The sequence below is a fragment of the Indicator indicator genome, chromosome 7 (genome assembly GCF_027791375.1).
Source record: "Indicator indicator isolate 239-I01 chromosome 7, UM_Iind_1.1, whole genome shotgun sequence".
Taxonomy (NCBI): domain Eukaryota; kingdom Metazoa; phylum Chordata; class Aves; order Piciformes; family Indicatoridae; genus Indicator; species Indicator indicator.
Window position 1 is genome coordinate 28,359,759 of NC_072016.1, and position 23,934 is coordinate 28,383,692.

Sequence of the window (23,934 nt, forward strand, 5' to 3'; positions counted from 1 at the left end):
GAAGAAAGAATAGTATAAGACAGCACATACAGATGACAATGACAGAATGAAAACTACAGTTAAGTCACTCCACAGGCAATCACAACAGTTCATGCACTAGGATCAACAAGTTGAAAGTTTTACAAACTAGGCTTGATCTCCACGAGGTGAGCCAAGAGAGCTCCAGAAACCTGACTGCCTTCATTCTCACCAGTCCTCTTACTCCTCCTCCTCTCACTGTCGGCCTTTTCAATCTTTGATTTTATAGATGCTGCCTCTGTTCTCATGTCTCTAGCAGACTTCGATGTAATGGAAGGCTGGTAAACTTGAGTAGCTTCTGATAAGGATGTGTTCCTTGATGTACTGTCTTCTTCATCATCAGAGACCTCTGACTGCATCTTTTTCTCTTCATCAGATAGACGATCCACAAGCTTTAACGTCTCACCACTAATTCCCTTAAAATATTCAATAGAATGTTTACATACCTCCCTAAGCTGGTTTTTCCTTACTTTAACTGTTGTCATGGTGACGGAGGTAGATCTTACCTTTACTGGTAATTTAGAAGGAAGCTGTTTTGCTTTTTCTTTCTCTACCTGCTCTGGTTTTGGCAGGGCTGGAGTTCTTCTAGCTAGATTACTCCTACGTGTATTTTTTACAGGAATCCTAGACCTTGCTTCTAGACAGGGAGAAGTATTGTTTTGTTTTGCTTTGTCAGGCTTTCTAGCCCCTCTCACTTTACTCCCTGTATTGCTTTGGAGAACATTCTGTGAAAAGACTTCTTTTACTGAGCTGGCCTTTACAGGAAGCTTGGATTTTCCTCTAGCCCCTACCAATTCTGTTGACTTTTGCTGCTCTCCATGTGGTTTTTGCTTATCTCTTACTCTGTGTCCTTGTGTTGTCCCTGTACCTTTTCCTGAAGTGCTTTTCTCTTGATTAGCATTCTGGAGAGAACATTTCGGTTCCAAATGTTCTTTTAGCACTACATTACAGGTACTATCATCTGTAGGGACAGCAGATGAATCCAAATTGTTGTTGTTATTAAAATTATCTTTTGGAAAATCAGTGTTTTCAGTTTGCCTACAGCTTGTCTGGCTAGAAGCTGAACTTGCAATCACTGCTACAGTTTCATTTTCTAATCCCTGACCACTTGGCATCACAGCTTCTATCTTATCTGTTACTTCGCCAGGGCCATCTTTCTTCAGAGTCATGGTGGAAGCAGAAATTCCCATTTTAATTGGTGTGCGCAATTTGGGGTCAACTTTAGAAGCGTTTACTGCTGCCGATGACTTTTCCAGTGAATTACTACCAAGGGTTTGTTCCATGCAATCTCCACTGGCCTGGATGATGGGCTTATGTTCAACTGCTGTTGTTTCTACTGGTCTCTCTACATTTGTTTCTATAGTGCTGTCCCCTGCCTGTGGCTGTGTGATGACAGTGACTGTACTTTTATCCCCTTCCCCCTTGTCCCCTGACTTCCCTTCAGAAGTATGCTCACCAATCTGAAAAAATTGGAGTCTTTCTTCAACAAAATCCCTCTTGCTCATGTCAATTGCACCACTGCGAGTCATCTCAAACATCTTCCCTTCATGAAATGGGAAGGGGTTGGGCTCGCTAGTTGGTGTACTTTCATCTGTTGGAGTTCTGGCTGGCGTTGTATCAGGTGTTGTTGCTTGAGATCTGTCTTCCACTGCCAGACCAAATGGCTTAGCCTCATCATCCCTTGATTTAGTCTCAAACACTTCATCATCACCTCGGTTATTGGACCATGGATCAAAATCTAGACTCTTGGTGGCCACTGTTTTGAAAGGTGTTGCAAATTCTTCGTCTACTTTATAACTGAAATACGTATCAGGAAATACAGTCCTGTCAGGGTGTCTGCCTTCCAAAGTGAAAAACTGTGCCCCTGACTTCTGGTCACTCTTATCTCCGGCTTTTTCAGAAGCTGGACCCTTTGAAGGTGCCTTGTCTTCTTCAGGGCCTACCTTGCCTTCCTCTTCAATGACTTCAAGCTTACTCTGGCTAAAGCAGCGATCAGTCTGCTTTAGAATGCCTTCTGTAGTCCATACGTCCTTTTTGGTTTCAACTGCCGGACCTGCAAGTTTAGAATCACTCTCAGTTAAACCATCATCTTCATCTTGCAAATCATAACCATCAAGAGAGTCAATCTCTGTTGCATCGGTATCATGGGAGAATTCTGCAGTGGTTGCTATGGAACACTCTGTGACAGACTGGTCATTGTTACTCCCATTTTGCACTACATCATTCTGGGGTGAATCAAGCCCAATGTCAAACTCATTAGGTTTCCCGGAAGTGGGATGTCCTAACTCTTTCTGTTTCTCAATCTTTTCAGGGATTCTGGATTTTGAGGTTTCTTTCTTGTCATCTTCCAGTTCTTTTAGCTTGAATGTATACTTTTTAAGTGGAACAGGTTGATAGAGAGATTCGTCATCACTGGAGTCACTGACATCTGCTCCCGGTGGCACAGGAGATGGTGGCTGTACTCTTATGATAGGTTCAGCCAGCTGGTATTTGTCGTGGTCATCTTGCAAGTTCACTTCCGTCATTTCCATTTCACTCTCAGTGGAATAATGAGGCTTCTTTTCTGACTCGCCTTGATCTGCATCCAGTGGTGGAGGAGGAGGGAATTCGATGTAGGCAACTCTGTTACCTTTGGGTCTTTTGTTAGAGTCCTTATTTATGTGATTAGGTAATGCTTTGCCAGTTTGTGGTTCCTCAACTTCTGCCTGTTTTACAGATGTTGACTTAGCCTCTGCTTCCTCCTCTGATTCCTCAGATACCTCAGGTATAGGACTGGGCTTGCCTGGGATATAAGCTATCAGTGAGTCGGGTGTTTTAGACGTAAACTCGTAACTCACTTCCTCTGAACTTGGTGTTTCTGGTGTTAAAGGGCTTTTACCAGAGCTATCTATAAAGGACACTTGTTCTAGTGTGTCATCTTCTGGACTACCTTGTGGAGAAGGAGGTTGTTTTTGCTGTCTAGCTGTGTAAAATGTCCCCCTTGTCTCTTGTACTGTCTTACTCTCCTGACTGACAATTTTTTTTATATTTCCTTGTTGCACCTCTTTCTCATATTGCTTTCCTACTTGTACAAAACTGACATAAACGGGTAAGGTCTTAATTTCTTTTGCTCCCTCAGTGCTTACTAGCGGTGCAACTTTATCCAAGTTATCACTGGCACCAGGGTCAACTAATTCACTTGAAGGAAATTCCTTTCCTGGACTACATTCTAAAGAATCTGGCGATTTGCAAGGGGATAGCTCAGCTTCCTCAACAGGAGGACTTAGACCTGTTGAGCTCTGCTGCTTGGTAACTTTTCTGATTTCTGAATGCTTTATTTTTTCATCTTCCACATAATCGATCTGCCTCTCAACTTTCCCCTTAATCACAGCTGATTGGGATACTTTGGCTGAAAGTTCATAGACACCATCAAGCGTGGTTCTCTTCTCCTCGACAACTCTGACTGGAATATGGGACACAGCAATGTCTTCTTTCCTTTTGCGTATTTTATCAGCCACTTCACCATTATGCTCCCCCTCCCTCGCAACAAATTCTCTGTATAAAACCCTTTTTGAGGGAGATTTTACAGTCACTTCCTTCACTTCTTCTGAATGGATTCCATTTGCTGCCAGTTTGTGGTCTGTCACAGTGATAAATTCACTTTTTTGGTCAGTTTTAGCTTCAGCATGGTCAACGTGGTTTTCTTTTACTGTATCTGGAACCAGGACATGTGCAAGTTTTTCTTTTTGTGTTTTATGATTAGAAGTTCCTGGACTTTCCCATGTCCTATAGATCTTTTTGTCCCAATGTCCCTTTGTTGTTGAGTCTGAGCCATATACCAGTTCTTTTGTCTGCGGTTCTGAAAAGTATTCTGGCACACCTTTTCTCATCTCAGTTCTTTGGTTTTGTGTGTCTGAAGCATGGGAGTCTTCAACAGCTTTCCCTTTACCTGGAACAAAATCTTCCTGTATTTTCACCTCTTTCTGTAAAGCTGTGCTCCCATCAATGACCTCTACTTGCTTTGCGTGTTTCTCTCTGGAATAAAACTGATACACTGGTAACTTACTTTCTTGCAATTTCTTAACTGGAATTTTGGAGTGACCATCCAGCTTTTTGTCTTCTTGAGTTATATCCTTACTCCTTGGACATATACTTTGTTCAAATTTAAGCCTAATGGAACTGAGTTTTGATTGCTTCAGCTGAAACCCAGTCTGTGAAACCTGAGGTGCTCCAGTCTGCTGAGCACTTCCTTTGTGTTCCATAGTTTGTTTAGAGTCCTCTGCATGTTGCACAAATATCCTTTTTTCAGGGCTGCTGGGCAAACTAGACGCTCTTCTTTCATCCACCTTGGGAAAGCATTTTCCATCATGTGCGTATTGCTTCATCTTACTCCATTCATCACCGGACGATGGCAATTCAGAGAGCAGAACTTTCTCAGGGCTGCTGCTGGCAGAGCTCTGGCTAGAATGTATTTCTTTGCCATTTTTTTTATGCTGCTTTTTCTCTGGAGACTGTAGCTCATCGTTCAACTTCTCTGTTTTATCCCGAAAAAACTGTGATACTTCAGTCAGTTTTTCTTCTGCCTCTTTAACAGTCCTGTCCACCCTGTCTTCATATATCAACTTTTCTCTACCTCTGTCTAATCTGTCCTCAGTAAAGCGCATCCACATTGCATGTTTTGGACTACTAACATCTCCAGTGTAGTGTAACACTGTCACTTTATCATAATGATCGTCTTTAGACATTTTACCTATACCATTTTCAGATACATCTTTATAGATTTTGGAGAGAATCTCTTTTTTGGGGGCAGTAACTATTTTTTCTCTGCATCGTTTATCAGACCCCTGTAACTCTGCACTAAGGGGTAGAGCATGGTCAGTAACTGACTCCTCAGTATCAGAATGAGACACATCTAGCTTTTCTGAAAGAAGCATTTTCTCAGCAAACCTGTAAGACTCCCCTCTTAGTTCTGACAACTCATCATCATGGTATTCTATTGAGTGCTGACTCAAAAGCTTCAGTGTTTTGTAAGAGTCATCAGACATGAGTTGAGCAGAACTAGGGCGACTGTCTTCTTCCTGGGACACGGGAGTGTTAACTCTAGAGGATTCCAGATAAGAAGGAAGTGACTCTTCAGCCGTGAGCTCCTCTTCTTCTTGCTGACCTTGTTCATCTGAACAAGGAAAAGCATCATGTTTTTCCAACTCTTTTAAGTTAATATCTCCCCGAGGTAAGTCTTTCTGATACACATACATTTCTTTTTCTGGATGCATTTTTGTTTCTCTAATAATGACTTCAGTAGGTTCAGCCTGATTACCTTTTTCAATATGGACCTCTATTATTCGCTCCAGTTTGGGTTTCATTTTGCTGTCCTTCTCTGCATGTTGTGGTGAAGTTTCAGCAGACTTGCTAACATCAGATGTTATTGATGACTTATGTTCAAACAGACCTGCCAGTTCTTTGGAAGGGTCACGTCCAGATTGAAAGGCTTTCATTATGTCATGAACAGACATTGTTTCCTCAATTCTTTCAGATGTGCTTTCAGTGCATGGAGGTTTATGATAAACCATCCTAGTTGTCGTAGTGATATGAGTTTCTTCTTTTACTCGGACACCTTTACTAAGGACACACTTATGGTCATCTTCTTCACTGCTGCTGGCTTTCATTTGAAAAGCTTTAACCTTCTCTTTGATAGATCCAGCAGGTTTTTGTTCCAGCTCCATAAATGTAGGAGTAGGTTTTGAGGCTGGTAGCTCCTCTGCTTTCTGCTCTGGAATTTCTTCGGATGATGGTTCGTAGCTGCGGATAACATGAACAACCTCAGTTCTTGTTTCTGTAATGACAGGAGGGATGGGTACATCATGGAAAAGTGGTTTTGGCCCTGTGCTCTCAGCACTTTGTGGGGCAGAAGGTGTCTTTTCACTCCTTGTTTCAAAGCCACTATCGGATAAGGGACTTTTATCTTGATCATGTTGAGAAAAGTCATCTGGAGACTCTAAAATAGTATCTGTTCCAAAAAAAGAATCTGCAATTTTACATAACTCCTTTTCTGATGTTGAAGGCCTCATGGAGGCTGGAGGCATTTTAAGTTTATGTTCCTGCAAAGCAATAGCTGGTTTTAAAATGCGTTTTTGTCTCTCTTCACCTTCTTTTTTCCCCTCTTCAAACTTGTACTTTATGTTTGTTAAGGAACTGCTACCAATATCATTTGCTAAGTAATCAATAACTTTTGACAAGCTATAATCTTTTTCCGACATGGTTTTACTTTTAATTTGGACCTTCTCTGGAACCGATATAGGAGGGCTTGTCAAAGCTTGCTGTCTCGCTTCATCAATCTCCTCTGTACTGAACTCTACCCAGTCATCCTCAGACAGGTGTCCTTGATCACTTTTGGGTACTTTAGCCGACCCTTTACTTTCTAAACACACATCTTTTTTGAGAATCTCACTAACTTTTACTAAGTCCTCTTTTACTTTCTCAACAATTTTAAAGGGCTCTTCATCATCAATTCTACCCTCTTTTGGTATCTCAGGCTGGAACGGTTTGTCCTCTGTGACATCTGTCTGCAATATTGCAGTCATTCTTATTAGGTCCTCCTTCATTTCAGCAACATCTTTCAGTATCTCCTGACTGGAGGATAAAGAAGATGGTGTGGACAATTTGAGAGCAGAGGGTGCTAGAAACAAGGATGATTTTATTGGCGATGAAGTTCGATTGAAGGGAGGCTGTGTGCGTGCCTCTGTAGTCAATGTTTTAATAGGTGACAGCAACGCAGCAGCTGATTTTGTAAGTGGAGACGACTCTGGGAGCTTCTTTAATGCTGGTTCAGACAAAACATTGACTACAGAATATACTGGCACTGTTATTGTTGATGAAGTTACTGATGAGGTAGTTGCAGATATTGACCCAAGGGCTGTGTACAAAGCACCTGCAGGAGGAGTTCTCATTGACTGGAAAGCTGATGGTGCTGAGGACACAAATGACCTGAGTGGAGAAAATGACATTGTTGTAGCTGTTGAAAGCACTCTCTCAGCCGTGTCAGCAACTGCATTAGCAGCACAACTTGCAGTATGTGCAGCTGCAGCCATCTTGTCTTGAAAAACAGCTGCAGCTTTGGATCCATTTATTAAGTTGGCAGAAGATGGGTATTTCAGAGGTGACACAGATCCATTAAGCAATGGTACATCTGTGTGCCCAGCTACATGTTTTGCTGGTGACGAGAGAGACGAGGCTATCATGACTTTAGAGGATGAAACAGCATCAACCGCTGACTTAGCAGGTGACACCACTGACTTTAGAGGGGACGATAAAAGTGAAGATGCTGATGTGATGACTGATTTAAGAGGCAAACTTGAAGAGTACATGTTAATGTTGGATTTGGGGGATGCTGGAGGCGTCATGGTTATGGATGATCTCTCCAAGAGAGATCCTGCTGTAGTCACTGGAGATGTCCGAGAGGGGAATGTAGTAGTGGATGCTAGCCCTTTCAGACTAGCAGCTTCTGTGACTGCAGGAGCTCTGACGAAAGAGCTTGTAGTAACCTGTATATTGTATGGAGGCTGCGATACCACAGTTTTTATTGGTGAAGAGATTGTCCGAAATGATCTAATCGGAGATGCTACATCACTAACAGATTTAACTGAAGATGTGGTAGAAGCTCCTAATGTGGATTTGATTGGAGAAGTAGAAGAAACAGACCATATTGATTTTAATGGGGAAGCTGTAGGAGTGTTAGAGGAAGAACTTGATAAGGAAGTGAAGCCTGATTTGGTTTGCCCAGGCACTGTAATTGGAGCTGTTGTCCATGACTGATATGGCCGTGTTGAAAAGAATGGCTTGTATGAGTAAGTAGTAGGTAGGGATCTTGTTGCTCCTGCACTCCGTTCAACTGTTTCTTAAATTGTTAAATCAAAATCAAACATAAAAATCAACAAAAATGATTGAAAAACAGAGAGACCAGAGAAGAAAATTGGTCAGTAAACGTTGTAATATTGCAAAAAGCAAGTACAATTGTTTGCATGAATTAGGATGAAAGAGGCAAGAGAAGATTTTTAAAAGGAAAGAAAAAAAATAAGAATGAGCCATATACTGATGACTGCTCAAAAAAAAAAAAAAAAACCACAACATGAAAGACAGAAAGCACATTGCGACCAAATCTGCAAATAATGAGGAACAGAAGACATGAAGAAGGAATCCATAAAGTAAAAATAAAGCCACATCAAAATTTCTTCTCTTACTTCCTATTGACTTTCTGATGTGCTACTTCTGAGATATTTGTATCAATTCTATTTTGCCTGTTTAGGTATGTCTCTGCTTTGAGAATATATTAGAATTATCCTTTTAATAATTTCTGTTGTCGTTCTATTCAGATATTGAACCTATACAAAATATAAACTTGTGTAAAATGACATTATATAGCTATTTTTTTTTTAAAGCACTCAGAACTATTTCATGCAGAACCCAAAATTTCTTTAAGTGACAGGCAATTGATGTGCAAACTGTGAAGCAACTAGAATAAATTCAAATCTGTATCTCCCATGCACTATTCGGATATGCTTCACACTCACAAAGCCAATAAGAGCAAGAGCTTTTCTAAGTCAGTATTAAAAAAATAAATAAAAAAAAACAAAATTAAAGAAAGAAAAGGAACTTTTGCATTTGGTTTTCATGCGATATTCCTTTTGTTGGGTAAAAGATAAAGTAAAACTTTACATGAAATGATTTTAAGCATATGTCATATATGAAATATGGAAAGTATGATGTATGATAAACGTGAGCAAGCAAAGCAACTGAATCAGTTTTTATTCATGCACAATATATCATGTCATAACAAGCACACAGATTAATACATTTTATATACTTATTAAGCACAAATATGTAAACCTTACAAAATAATTTCACAAAAGGCCATTAAAAGAAGAGTACACTTTTTCTACAAGATGTAGTGTCTTGGTACCTTTTGAGGAGATTTCTTGTATCAGCTCAAAGACAGACCTGTTCAACTTTACATTTCTCAAAAGGTAACATTAGAAAAGCAAAGAACAGTATATTATGCAGAGACTTCCTGGCAAGGACAAACCTGTTCACTGTTACCATCCTCCAAAACACTCAGCTTATTCATAGGCGTCTCAAACAAAACTCATCATCAACCACATTTGCATCACAGGAGGTAGTCATGCCAGAAGACAGTATTTCTGGGAATCCCGTTACAGCACATATCCTCTGATACAGCAATAATGTTCAGAGAGTTGGCATTGAAAGCAACTTAGAGGGCTTCTTTTTTATTTGAAGTTTGAGTTAGAAATGGAGCTAAAATGTCCAAACAACTTATTCAACATACCTTTCTCTGAAGTTACACTAATAATTTGCCAAACCCTACTGATCTGTCTTATAGACAGACTGTAACTTACAGTGAAAGGAGCTTAACAACACTAATACTAAACTCAAGAATTAAGTCACACACACTTGTAGAATATTGAACATTCAGTATACCACAGGTCCATATCCTGCAAGGAGAAATGTGCTGGTCCTGTAGAAGCCAATTGAAGGCCAGAAAACAATGTGGATGGCTGGTGACACTGCAGTATGAGAACATTTAGGTTGAAGAGAGCTTGAATACTAGGCCTGACTGGCACAGCCTGTGTATATAAACATCCATCTTTCCTTGGAATCTTATTTTAAGCCCAAACATACTTCTTTTTTCACCCAAAGAAGAAACAATGTACTTCATTAAATGATCTAGATTTTGTTATGAAGATTAATCAGCAGTAGCTGCTAACAATCGTCAAAAGTTCATATAGTCCCAAGTCCGCGAAACAAACCCTGAAATCATTCATAGTATCCTAGAAAGTTCTGGGTTGGTAGAGACCCCCAAAAGTCATCTAGTCCAATCTCCCTGCAGAGAGAAGGGTCACCCTCCACTAGATCACATTGCTCAGAGCCTTGTCAAGCCTGACCTTGAATATCTCCAGAGATGGGGCCTCAACAACCTCCCTGGGCAACCTGTTCCAGTGTTCCACTACCCTCATGGGAAAGAACTTGTTCCTAACATCCAATATAAATGTCTTCTGCTCTAATTTCAAAGCATTGCCCCTCATCCTATCACTCCAGGCCTTTGTAAACAGTCCCTCCGCAGCCCTCTTGTGGACCTCCTTCGGGTACTGGAAGGCTGCTATTAGGTTTCCCCGCAGCCTTCATTTCTCCATGATGGACAATCTCAGCTCCCTCAGCCTGTCCTCCTAGGAAAGCTGTTCCATCTCCCTGATAATTTTCATGTCCCTCCTCTGGACCCACTCCATCTAGCCACAAAACAACCTGTTCAGCGATTTGTGTTTGGAAATGTCCTTACAGCAACCCCACTGAGCTGTGATGAGCTGGTCTATCACAACTGGCTAGTGAAGCAATCGAACCAAGAGGTTCCCCTCTTAACAGCTCTTTCTCCTGTTAAATCATGGATCCAGAGATATTCAAGATGCGTTTTCTGTGCTACTTACTACAGCTGAGAAGAAAATCTGGTTCAAATAAAATTGAGTCATTTACCAGCATGTGCAGCTATGACATAACTCCAACAAGCAGAGAACTTGACAATTTTAGTATTTTGAAATAACAAAGAAATACCCATAACCCTGTAAGACTTTAGAGTAAAGAATGGTTTTACTTTATTTAATGGCCTTTTCTGGCTACTGGACACTTTTGGCCTTAACAGTTTCCATCACTCCTTTTATTAGAAAACAGATTAGTTACTACCTTCCTTCTTTGCAGCTGGTAACTGAAAGTGCTGAGTGAACCCATACAAGTGGCCCCCTGCTTAGCCTTGGTGCTTTTCAGCTGTGAGCAAACAGCCATGGCTGAACAGGTTTAATCCACTGTTGCATTCTTCTTCTGAGATGACCTCACTGCTGGGAAGCACTGAGGGGCTTTTTGGTCCTTTCCCTTGAGTAAGGGCAAGGACAGGGAGGCTGGGGAATACCCTATCTGCCTTGCTCTCTTCTTCACTGGCACAGGAGCTGTGCAGAGGAGAAAAATCTGTATGCTCATGCATGCATGAGTTTGTGTGAGTAAAATGGACAATTTCTGCTGCTACCAAAACTTCAGGATCTGTGCCATCAGGTTCACTGGAAACAGGTAGAGGTCCATCACTCATAACCCACCACTGGAGTGAACATCCTGCTATGTAAACCTGCCACGGCAGCATTTCTGGCTTTGTATTGGGCAGTGCGTGCTGTCTGGAAGAGCTACATCTCCAAGACAACGTCCTCCCCTCACACCAATATGGTACAGTGGTAGTGGCAGATACTGACTATGTGCCAGGTGTGCAGAGAAGGTGGTCCCCAGGCTTACGGTCAAACTACCTATGCTCTTTCCTGGCAGACTCATTTTTGCATAGGCTTTTTGGGTAGCTCGGAGTCTAAGGAGCAACCATTGCCAAAAGGGATAGAACAGTTGAAGAGTGGTCAGGAACTTCTATTGTGTTAACTGTCTTTTTTTTTTTTTGAGTGCAGCTGAAGTGGGTTTAGGTCTTTTACACTCCAGTTTTTTGCAAGTGAGACTTAATGGACCTTTGGTGAATAAGACTACTTTTTCTTTTCGCTCTTTCCCCTCCCCCCCATTGAAAACATAATTGTAAGCAACATACACAGTCAGCAAATTTCAGAAATCCTATCCAGCAACTTCCTTTTCCCTCTCAGTTCCCATCAAGCCTTTGACGATACCTTAACAGTCCGTCAAGATGTCTTGGCAGATCTGATAGCTTCTTCAGATGTTATATGCTTGAAGTCTTCTTCCAGTTTTGAGAAGTGTAATGTATTCTGGAGCACATCTGATCCAAAGAAGCCACAGATCTTATAGGGTAATTAAACAGCAGCCATCCAGGGGAAACTCCCAAGACCTGATGAAGTTTGTCTATGGATTTCATGGAATTATATCAAAGGGTCTGTTGCAGGGTAGCAACTAAGAGATTATGAGGGGAAATAAAAAGGCAAGAAAAAGCCTGGGAAAGAAGTAAAACCAGCAGCCAACCTCAGACAAGAGAGCTGAGGGAAGGAAAAGCTAAACCAAACACATTATTGTATTTAACAGGAAAGGAAAGGAATGCCATAGGTCTAGTCAAGGGGAACATAAGTTTAAGAGAAAGCAATGTGTGGTGCCAGGGAATAAAAAGCATCTGCAAGGGAACAGAGGAAAAAGGGAAGAGGAGGAGAAAGAAGAGGGAAAATATCAAATATGAGAGAATCCATTTTGGCTAAGCATCCAAATGTTTAAGTGTGCATCTGAATGGCGTTCGTCAGCCTTGCTGGACTTTCGCATGACATTCCCTACTACAGCAGCTCTCTCTAATCTTTCAAAGACAAAAGGAATGGACCCCTCCTGAAAGTAATTTGCAATCCTCCTACTCTGGAACTATGCAACATTTTAAGAAATAGTTCTGTTTTCACTTAACTAACACATCACTTGCCAGTCAGAATTCTTCAAGCTCTCACAACACAAGAGTTCACAGACCATCCAAGAGTTTTGATTTAGATAGGCAAAGGGTTTTTTCTTGTTTGGTTTTTTTTTCTTTTTTTCAGAGTGACACCAAATACAACGTTTATAGAAAAAATGTCTCTTCTTATGAAAAATCATGTCTGTGCAGTTTAGTACTTTGGTAAGAGCAACTCACTCATTCCAGGCTCAGTCAGATAGCTGTAGCGCTTACGTAAAGCAAGGGAGACAAAGTTCTGGCGTCGGTCAGCCTTCTCCGTCTGCAACAAAACGTGATGCTGGTTAGTGCCTTGAGCATCCCTGATCCCCCATGTGAACAGAAAATCATCCGACGCCAGCGTGACACATTCCCACGAGGGAGAACGGCTGTTTCCGTTCAACTGCAGGAAGGCAAGCTGAAGCCAAATTTGGGCAAGCAGGCAGGGAATGGACGGAGCTGGTCTCCATTCCTGTCTGCCATGTAATGAGTGTCAGGCACTGCAGAGCAGGGAGCATGGCTACTGGAGGTGGTAGAATCCTGCTATGAATGACTACTCTTCTGGAGTAAGAAGGGATGGAACCCTAAAAGATGACCCCATGGATTCATTCCTGCTCATGAGGTAGAAGAACTTAGATAGGAGATGAAGCTCATGATCCTGCCTTAAAGTATCTTGAGACTATATTATCCCTTTATCACTTAATAAACTGCTTCACACTGCTAGAAATGGCATAATATTATTCATTCTTAGTAAAAGACACCACCTTTGGCTAGAAACAGGAGATCAACACAAAAGACTACAGATACAAACATAAAACATTCATAAGAGTACAACTTAGACCAATCAAATGTTTCTCCCCACATTAATTTGTACTGAAAGCACATACACCACAATGTACACTGGCTTTAAAGTGAATACATTAAGGACAAAAAAGGCATGGGAGGGGATTTTTTTAATAGGCACAAAATGCAAAGATGCAGATTAGAAAGCAGACTATTATTGTTAACTAATCATTGCATTGTAAGTTGCTGCATTCCATTGCATAGCTGCTAGTGTGGTGTCTTAAACATTAAAAGTCCTTCGAGATCAGTTTACTTGATTGTGTGGCTAAAAATATGGTTTGTTTAGAAAGAAAACTATTGCTATAGCTGTCTAATAGCTCATTGGGAATAATTCCTGGGGAGACAAACTGAGGTGGTTGCCATTATTATATTTTAACTTGTAAGGGGTGTTTTGGTTTGGGGCTTTTATTATTTTGATCAGTAGGTGGCTACTGCTACCAGGAAGAGGAGAGAGGTTTGCTGCTACATAAAGGGAATATATTTATGTAGATTCTCTTCTAAGGTGATCTCATTTATTATCACCTCTAATGAGTAAAACCCACTCAATTTCTTCACAAACTAAAATAACACTTTCCAGAAAATAGTGGATTTTTAAGTTGCAAATATCTGAGGTTTATCTGAAAACAGATTTGTACACAATATTCAGAAATTGCTTTTAGCTTTTTTGCTTTTTCAGAAGAATCCAGTTTATGGTCAGAAGTAAAATATTACAGTCCACTACTGCTGCCTCAGCAACACTTCGTTCCTTCTCAGAGACAAGTTTCCAAAGCACTGGCAGTATTAGTCCAAGAGGTAAAATCATATTCACTATATTCTTCTTGATTTTGCCACAAATGGACCTAGTCTGAATTTTATGATTTTATTCTTTTTCAGAAGGAAGTGAGTTAAATTTTAGACTGCTATTATTAAATATTTGGTTCAATTTCATAATATATATTTTTTTTTCATATTTGTGCACTTCTACCATTTTGCAAGAGACTACCAGATGTTGAAGGATATGGTTATTCTGCAGGTATTATTTCAGTGGCATAGTTAAAAATAGTTGTTCATTTTTTTTTCTAGAACATACTACTTTTCTTCACTAAATCTGAAGGAAATAAAAACAGAAGACAGTGTTTATATTACCTCATCATCTTGATCTGACTCTGTTTCCTTTTGGTCCAAAGATGCATTGCAGAGACAAGGAATATTATAATGGACAGCAGGGAAAAGAATATCAGGATATGAAAAGGACCAAACTGGGAGCACAAAATGCAAGCTGATTTATATGCAAAGCAAATCCAAAATGTCAACATAAAAGCAAAAAAAAAAAAAAAATCTTACATCCAGTGCAAATCAACACATGACATTACTGAAAGCTTAAACCTATGGCTTGCAGGCTGAAGCATGAGCTGTAAACAGAATCATAAAAATTATAGGAACTTGACACCACAGTAGCAAGAGACTTCAAAGCATTCTACGTATAAGAAACCAATAAAACATAATTTTTAAAAGCCTTTATCATATTCCAAAGCATTCTCATTACTGGTATTTGACAGGGTTTCTTTATCACTAGCAGGAAAAAAAAAAAAAAAGTCAGGGAGCAAAAATAAAACCAACCCTAAGGAAAACATTTACTTTTCCAAACAAATACCTTCTTGTGTGCAGGCAGAGTGATATTCAAGTTGCAAACAGCTGTTTGTGGCAGTCCTTTTGTAGTCTTTGGTTCTTTCAAAAATGATAATCGACCACAAGGTTCCTGGCTGGTGTCTCTTACCTAGAAAAGACATTTTAGTAAATGTAGTATTATGTAGTAATTCAGATACTTAGAGAGGGTTTCTGGAGCATTTCTTTGAGTTTCTTTTCACAAAGACCAATGCTACTGAGCTGATGCTCAGCATGAGGTGCTAAAGGAGAAAAGGCATTACTATGAGTTAGATCAGCCTGAACCTCTCTGATGGTAAATCAATGCAAGGCAAGATTTTGACTAAGTCCAATCAGACAGTTTCATACTAGGATATTATTGAGATTTTCTGCTCATCTTCATTTTCTTCTGCCATGCTTTGAACTTGTGCTCACCAAAACGCTTACAAACTTATTTGGCAGGGCAGTTATGACAGGGCTAAGGAAATTGAGCGTCCACTCACGGTAATTTAGAGATGCACAGTCTGTGCACACTTTTTAGAGAGTGTTCTGCTGTATAGTACGTTATTAAATGTATCTCATTTGCTTAGTTCCTGCAAAATAGTGATCTACTAGTAACATTGTGGAGGTCTAACTTGAAATATGGTTTTAATAAAAGGCTGTGAATTCATATCATGGATATTTTGCTCCCTGCACTGCCAGCGGCTCTTTTGTGGCTTCTGGCAAAGCACCCTCTCCATGTTATTCATGTGTTAAACAATGACACTTAAATTCTCAGGGCAAGTCAGTCCTATGGGGCTGGAAAGGTGTTATCACTAGGGGAAGAAAAAAAATCAGCAGAATGATGTGGCTTGTTTTGCTTTTACCTTGATAGAGAATGGCAGTCTATTTTCCTTGAAAGCATAAAAATTAAAAACAAGTTGTTGTCCTCCTTTAGTCAAAGGAGCCAGATTTCCATAGCAATCAACGTAAATAGGTTTTCCTTCCAGAACCTACCAAAGCAATAAATAAAAGTCAATAAAACCTCTTTTCATAGCAGATCCATGTGCAAAAGTATATTATGATTACTCCCATCATAGTTCCTGATTTTAGCACAAGTCCCCACTCAGATTAAATTCCTCAATAAATTGGAAAAATCACTGCATTATGGCAAGGTATAACCACTGCAGGTAGTATAGGAAACCAAGAGCTATAGGAGTAGTTTTTCTGGAGTAAGAACATATAGATTTCCTTCAAGAAACAGTGTATTGGTGATTACATATTCACTTCTCAGGACTGTGTGTCTGCAAGGCCAATGAGAAGGAATTCCAGCCATCTGCAAAGCCCAACAGGGATACTTAGCAGGCAGTACATACAAAACCCATAGCAGACTAGCCAGAGGCATCCATTTGGAGACAGGTCCTCACACCCCTCCTGCTCCATCCTTTCCTAGCCTCCTTCCAAGAAGTTTTTTGATACAGCCTTGCTGTGAATCTTTATTTAACTGGGTTTATAGTGGATTTTGCAGGACCTGTTGCCACTTGAAAAACATATTGTTCGTTTGCAAGGAGGAAGCTGGCTGTGAGTGAGAAATATACCTCAATGTCTTTGCTTCTTGCAACCTCTTCAAAGTTCTCTTGTTGCTCCAAAGTTTTGTCCACTTTGTCATCAGTCATGCAGAAGCAACGCAAATTGGATTCCACAGGATCATTCATTTTGGCAAATATCACAAACTTTGCCATATAAGGAACACATATTAATTCTCTATAAAGCTGTGTTGCCAGTCCAACAGTCTCTAGCACTTGATGGCAGTCTGCGAGCCAAAATCTGAGTGGGAAAAAGTAAACCATTAGATGAACTTTCAAATATTGCTTTAAAGGGAAACCATGTCCTGTAATCCTCTGTCATTTCACATGTGTACTGTCCTTGTAGACTTCTCAAAGCTGTAATTTTCCTTCCAATTTCAGTGGAGCTTTAACTATCCAAAATTGGGAACACATGGTAACATACACAAGTTGATGTATTGATTTGATGCTTCTCACACTAATATCTCATAAAACTATCTATTTTAAGCTTCATTTAAAGTCAAAGTAGGGAAACTGCATTTCTTGTGACCACAAACCATGTATATTGGAACACGCTGATGCTTCATTGTACATTTGATTTGCTAAAACAATCTACTTTATAAAACAGCAAAACCAGCAAATTTTGCTATACAGCAAAATCACATCTCTCATATAGGTTGAAACCAAATATGCCCACAGTGAAGTCTCCCAAAGAGAAACTCATTTTCTCATCTCATAATTAAGAATTTGATGACAATTTTGATACAAGTTATAAATACTTCAATTTGTAGTATACAGGAGACTTTTCCACAATATATCAGCCCTAATCTATTTGGTTATTTCAGAAATTTTTTTTATCAAGCTTTTTATAGGTGCGAATGTTATGTACAGAATGATAAACTTTTTCCCTGGCATACTAGGAGTTTTAACTAGGATACACGATTTGTACATTTGTACAACCTGCTAAATGACTCCAATCAGCATTTATGTCCAGTAAGTCCATCAAAATTAATTTCAAACCTTTTTTTTTTTTTTGGCAAATGGTATTTTTGTAAGAGTAATTTTACGTAATTTTCAACTGAAATCTCACAGCCAGTAACTGAACATGTTCAACTTTTAAAACAAATGTGTTTTTATGACACACACCCTCCCAGATAAACTTCCTTTCTGTTGTTGTTTACAAAACCCAAAATCCCCAAATCTCTGCATGGCACCACAGTCTTTGAAGAAACAGCATGTATGATTGCCAGGAGACATCTTGGCAGCAGAAAAGACCAGGACAAAGCCTCCGATGTGTGGGATGCTGATACTTAGTGACAAAGAAGCATCTTATCCATTACTGCTTCATCAGTCTTGCAAAAGACTTACAAAAAGCCGAAAAGCTGTCCCACAAGTATGCCCTCCATTAATCAAGGGAACCTGATCCTTAGGTGTACTTGGCAAGCTCTGTTACCATACCTGGCTGAAACATTGGTTGTGAATGAGACACAGTCATTTGAAAACGTCAGCGGAGTGGTGCCTGTGATATCCTCCCACTGCGCAGGTGAAGTACCTCCTACATAAATACAAACCATGGAGACTTTCTTTCAAACACCAGGCATATACAGACTACGTAAGAACATTCTTATTTTGATTCACACATAAAAAAAGAACCTAGGCCACAGACATCTCCAACAGCTTAGCTATATGTTATGTATTCCCCCGTATGGAAGTGATTGTGCCCCTGTACCTGGCCCTGGTGAGGCCACAGCTTGATTACTGTGTTCAGTTTGGGGCACCACAGGATGGAAAAGACATTGAGGTCCTGGAGCATCTCCCAAGAAGTACAGCAAGGCTGGTGAGGGCTTTGGAGGGCATGGCATATGAGGAGTAGATGAGGGAGCTGGCTGGGTTTGTTTAGTCTGGAGGAGAAGGCTAAGGGGAGATCTTATTGCTCTCTGCATCTACCTGAAAGGAGGTTGGAGTGAGGTTGGTGTTGGTCTCTTCTCCCAGATAAATACCAACAGGATGAAATGAAATGGATTTAAGTTGTTCCACAGGAGGTTTAGATTGGGCATTAGGAAAAGCTTCTTTACTGAGAGAGTGGTGAGGCATTGGAACAGGCTGCCCAGGGAGGTGATGGAGTTGCCATCCCTAAAGGTGTAGATGTGGCACTTCAGGATATGATTTAGTGGTTATGGCAGTTGGGTTATGGTTGGACTCAATGATCTAAAAGGTCATTTCCAGCCTCTATATGTTACACACCAGAAAACAATGTTGACATAAGAAAAGTACATGCCTACAAATTAATAGAAAATCCACCCCCAAGAGCAGCGAGCACAGAATTATTGCTGCAAACCACTTTTACTGACAACAACGTTTAATAGCCAAGGCTAAAATTCTTTATGCTGACTAAATATAACATGGCATTTAATATCTATTGGCAGAGTTCTTTTACAGTGGCATGAGACCAGAGTCAAAGCTTGGGGAACCAGTGGGAGACTTTCAAATGACCTCAGCTGGCTTTAGTCAGGAGAACTGATCTGAACTCTGCTGGGCCAAGCACATCAATGTTCCCTTGCAGGAAAGCATGAGTTGTACAATGGTGAGAGTGAGTGCAGAGGCACTGCTGTCACAGAGAGCTTTGCAAAGAGCATGATTTTCTCTAACCTGTAATGCTACATAAAAGTCGAAGGCTGGGCGTTGTGTCTCCTTTGTACCCATTGGTTACACCTTCTCCTGACGGAGGTGGCACAGGAATTGTCATGGTTATTGGCTTATGAAATTTTCTTCTTCTGGGCTCCACAGTGACAATGGGACTGAAGGTTGCTTTGTTTCCAAGGATTTTTTTGACAATCTCCTCTGGAACGGGTTGAGCCTGTCAACATGGGGAAAGTATTTAAACTAGAGATACAAACTGGTGATAGACATGCAGAACTGTTTTCCAAAAGATAATTCAATTTTCCCTTTATTTTTCTGTAATTTTTTTTCCCCATAGCAACCTACTAATTCTTGAGGGTGATTATTAGTATAATTCATGCTTAGCATTTTTTCTCAACAGTCTGCTTATGATTTCCTAATAGCTAACTTGTAGAGTAAAACTATAAATCTCAGAAGGTCACCTGCAGTATTTGCTGAGAGTTTTTCAGAGTGCGTTTGGTTTTGATTTACAGTGATGGGTGATATTAAATACACATGGGAAGAAACACTGTAGAATTTTTGTAAGTTTTGTCATGTAAGGCTTGAACTAAAACATGATGACACCTTATTGGAAATGGTATTTTCATCTGTTTGCTTTTCTATTTTTAACTATCAAGACTGTTTCAATCACACTGACCTGTGGCTTGCTGCGTTATTTGAGCTGCACAATGTATTGATATGCATGGACATGTAGCTAAATTGCAATCTCAGCAGTCACAACACTGCATATGGAGACATCATGCTTCCCTCATCCTAGAGAGCTCTGGAAAAGCAGATGTATAACCATTTCCTCAAGGTTAATCATCTCTAGATGTGAAATGTCATTAACAGAGAAGTCCAGACACAAATTCCAAGCACTGGAATCCAAACTGGTATCCCTGTTTCATGAACCCATCAGACTTGTCAGGTTATTAAGTAATTCTAAGTGACAACAGAATGCAAAATAAAAGATACCTCCTACAGAATATCTCTCCACTTTCTGTGCAGTGTAAAGTGAGTTTAAATTAGTCAGTTTAACCAGATTCCATCTATGGCCAGAAACAGCAATAGTGACTGCCCTAAGCTACAACAGATGTATATGGGAGGTCTTTGACCCAGTAACTGCTGGCAAGCAGCTGCATGAAATCCTTACCAAACACATTCCTATGGCAAAAGACAGCCCAGCGACACCAATCACAAGCTGCTACTTTGCCACAGGAGACTGGGACCTCACAGTGGCTGAGCTGGCAGCCACAGCCAACAGGAAGATGGCAGACAATTATCACTGTGGTGGCTCCAGATTTTTGCTTTTCTTTCCATTTTTCAGATGCTAAGCAATACCAAAGGTGATGATAAAAGGCGAGCTGGGCTTTTGCCACAGGGAGGAAGACTGTGCACCACCTGCACCAAGGTGGCACTGAGAGACAGAGACCATGCTTGGGAAGACACAAGTCAATGTCAATACTACCCACTCTGAAACTCACTACTAAGGAGGCTGCAAGCCTCATGCACTGAGACCAGCTAGTGCTTGCAGGTGCTGGTGGATATGAACACAAGGGCACGTTTACCTGGAGTCCCACACGGATTCTTTTGGTTAGAGCACCCTCAGGGAAGGAGGCCTGGACACGTGGCACAGTGGTGCTGCTCAGCACACCGCCCTCTGGGCCAATTTGATTACTCTCCTGCTTGATTCGTGAAACCACTGCAAAGTACTGAGGGAAATCCTTTGTGACGATCCTGCAGATGCGCTTCTTCTCTAGCTCCTCAGCACTGTCCAGCTCTGGGAGGAGAAGACAGTTAAAACATTCAGGCATTACTCTACCTAGGTTCAGGCCAGACACATCTGTGAGTATGAGGTTTTGAATATGCTTTAAAATGCTTGAGAAATGGTTTGGGGTTTTATTTACTACAGGAAAAAAATAAACCAACTCAGTGCTATTAATTAGCAAGCTTTGGTTTGCTCTTTGAACTTTTGCATGAATCTTGACAATGAGGGCCAACAGACACACAGATGCCATGACACCTAAGCACTAGGGAACAACAGTTTCTACAGCAGCAGCAGCCATAGGATGGCAGGCTTGCCACACAACATGGAAGTCCAAGGAGGTCTGGGGGACACGGTCAAGCTTCTTGCTCCAGATCCGTATGTGGAAGAACACAAGTGCACTGATATTCTTGTGCACACCTTCAAAACGTGTATTTCCAGCCTCCTCTCTCACATAGCTCCAACATGCAGAAAACCACAGGAAATCACAGTCACTTTATGAATTGTCTAACTTCATGGCACATGTTCAGTTTGCCCAGCTAAGGCACTTGAGAAAGTTATTTCCCAGAGTGATACCCATATAATCCTGACCAGTCACTGAGCTCTCCAGTGAACAATGGATGTGACAGAGCTTGGCCTACCAGCACTACCAATGAATACATAGCAAGGATCTCCTTCCACATCAGGCTTTCAGCCACTCAGGTATCTGCCCCAAAAACTGCATTACGCTCCTCAGTTCCTAGAGAAACTTGATGCATCCTCAAAGACAACTGGAATTAAAACAGGTCATCAAAAATTAGTGCTCCCAGATGCATTCTTACCTTGTAGGGTCACCCAGGGCTCAGACAGGTGCAAAGACTATCTATCCATATTAATTCATTAATTATGTAGATGACAATGACATATATGCACAGAGGAAAACTGTGATGTCACAAATATAACTAATTATGCAACTACATGCAGTAGTGAAATCTCTGTGATACAAACACTATTCACAAATGGAGAAAATTACATAACTGGAATGCATTTCTCCTGTCATTTCCTGTACTAAGTCTTTTTAGTTATTGTAACTGAGTTTCATTCCACACATTTCCATGATTATTTTCCTCTTTAAAGAGGGCACTACATTCCTAAAGAAATCTCGTGCCTTGAAGGATGATGTTTCTATCAAATGAAACAAGAGAAAGCAGGAGGACCAGAAATGGTACTGAGACAAAAGACACTTGTAAAATCCTTTATGTGACTGAGACCTTTTCCTCCTTTGAACATGTAAGCTCAAGTACAGTTCCAAGAGAATTAGAATGTAAATTTGGTAAAATGTCAATTTTCCATTATAAAACTTTCAGCAGGTAATTCAAATTAATTGCATGATGTTGTTGTGGACCATATGTACCTACCAGAAGAGGATAATTTCATATCATAATGTCAGCTTCTATTTACTTTGACTCAGAGATTGACATCTGAAAGCCTTTAATGAATGAGGTATTCTGCCTGTAGCCTCTGGAAGCAATGGCTTGTGCAGGAGACAAACTGGATTCTTGCAGGTATAATCTTGACTGGTAAATCCTATGCATTCTCCTATTTGTTGCTAGAGCTTAAACCACTGTAAACTATTCACAGAGACGAAGGATAATTAACATTCTCCTGAAGTAGAAAATTAGTGGTTTATGTAAGAACACATCAAAATTCTCTCAGCCTGCCTGGCAGGTACTCTCCTTTAGAAGAGGAAGAAGATGTAAAGATTAGAGTGGCAGCACAAGAGGCAGGTATGGAGAGGAGTTGGACTGCATATGGGGAGGTTGTATGGATAATACATATGTAAGCTTCTACATGAAGTTGCCCTCTAACAGAAAAAAAAAAAAAATGATGAGTAATCAAACCGCCTCACTGACTGCCATAAGAAATGCTAGCATGACTTAATTAATAAGACAGGGAAAAGTAGTTCTGGAAGAGGTCACATTTCCCAAACACCTCATGCATCCTGCAGAAAGAGTTATAATTGTTACTGCTCTCCTCAGTTGCTGACACTTCATTCCTATGTGATGTGTTTCAGTTAAAAACTCAAAGCAATTTTTGGTTGGTTGGTTAGGCTTTGTGTGGTTTGGTTTTTTTTTTTTAATCATAGAGAAGTATGCTATACACCTTATCTTACAGACAGGGATGGCAAAGCAGAGAGATCTAAAGCAGAAAGGTTAGTGGCAGAATTAGGAAGGGTCTCCCAGTGCCACTGTCTCCCAGATTTGTGCTAACAGCCCAAAGAACACTTACAGCTTTTAAGTTTCTGTAAATCATGAGAAAGATATTGTGACTACTTTGTGTATATATGCCTTGCCCTGCCATCCAAATGTATGGTACACTTACCTTCAGGTAAGCTGATAGGAGTGATGGAGAAGAGTTGAGATGGAGGGAGGGAAGGAAGGAGGGAAGGAAGGAGGGAAGGAAGGAGGGAAGGAAGGAGGGAAGGAAGGAGGCAAGGAAGGAGGCAAGGAAGGAGGGAAGGAAGGAGGCAAGGAAGGAGGCAAGGAAGGAGGCAAGGAAGGAGGGAAGGAAGGAGGGAAGGAAGGAGGGAAGGAAGGAGGGAAGGAAGGAGGGAAGGAAGGAGGGAAGGAAGGAGGGAAGGAAGGAGGGAAGGAAGGAGGGAAGGAAGGAGGGAAGGAAGGAGGGAAGGAAGGAGGGAAGGAAGGAGGGAAGGAAGGAGGGAAGGAAGGAGGGAAGGAAGGAGGGAAGGAAGGAGGGAAGGAAGGAGGCAAGGAAGGAGGGAAGGAAGGAGGCAAGGAAGGAGGGAAGGAAGGAGGCAAGGAAGGAGGCAAGGAAGGAGGCAAGGAAGGAGGCAAGGAAGGAGGCAAGGAAGGAGGGAAGGAAGGAGGGAAGGAAGGAGGGAAGGAAGGAGGGAAGGAAGGAGGGAAGGAAGGAGGGAAGGAAGGAGGGAAGGAAGGAGGGAAGGAAGGAGGGAAGGAAGGAGGGAAGGAAGGAGGGAAGGAAGATCACTCCTCCTCACCCTCTAGTCCATACTGCCACATGAACATTATGTTAAGGTTTCTGGACAG

The 23,934-nt window shown here is 40.9% G+C and overlaps 1 protein-coding gene across 2 annotated transcripts in view; it reads right to left on the reverse strand.

Annotated features, from left to right (window-relative positions):
* The window catches only part of ANK3 (ankyrin 3), a 207,418-nt gene that overhangs the window by 23,133 nt on the left and 160,351 nt on the right, over positions 1–23,934 (reverse strand). For both annotated transcript variants that reach the window (XM_054382436.1, XM_054382435.1), the window contains exons 29-37: positions 20,691–20,902; positions 19,114–19,321; positions 17,923–18,019; positions 16,498–16,726; positions 15,787–15,912; positions 14,931–15,053; positions 14,423–14,449; positions 12,656–12,737; positions 191–7,885 (exon numbers count right to left, since the gene is read on the reverse strand). In XM_054382436.1, the coding sequence (XP_054238411.1) occupies positions 191–7,885; positions 12,656–12,737; positions 14,423–14,449; positions 14,931–15,053; positions 15,787–15,912; positions 16,498–16,726; positions 17,923–18,019; positions 19,114–19,321; positions 20,691–20,902 (8,799 nt within the window). The remainder of the gene's footprint in view (positions 1–190; positions 7,886–12,655; positions 12,738–14,422; positions 14,450–14,930; positions 15,054–15,786; positions 15,913–16,497; positions 16,727–17,922; positions 18,020–19,113; positions 19,322–20,690; positions 20,903–23,934) is intronic.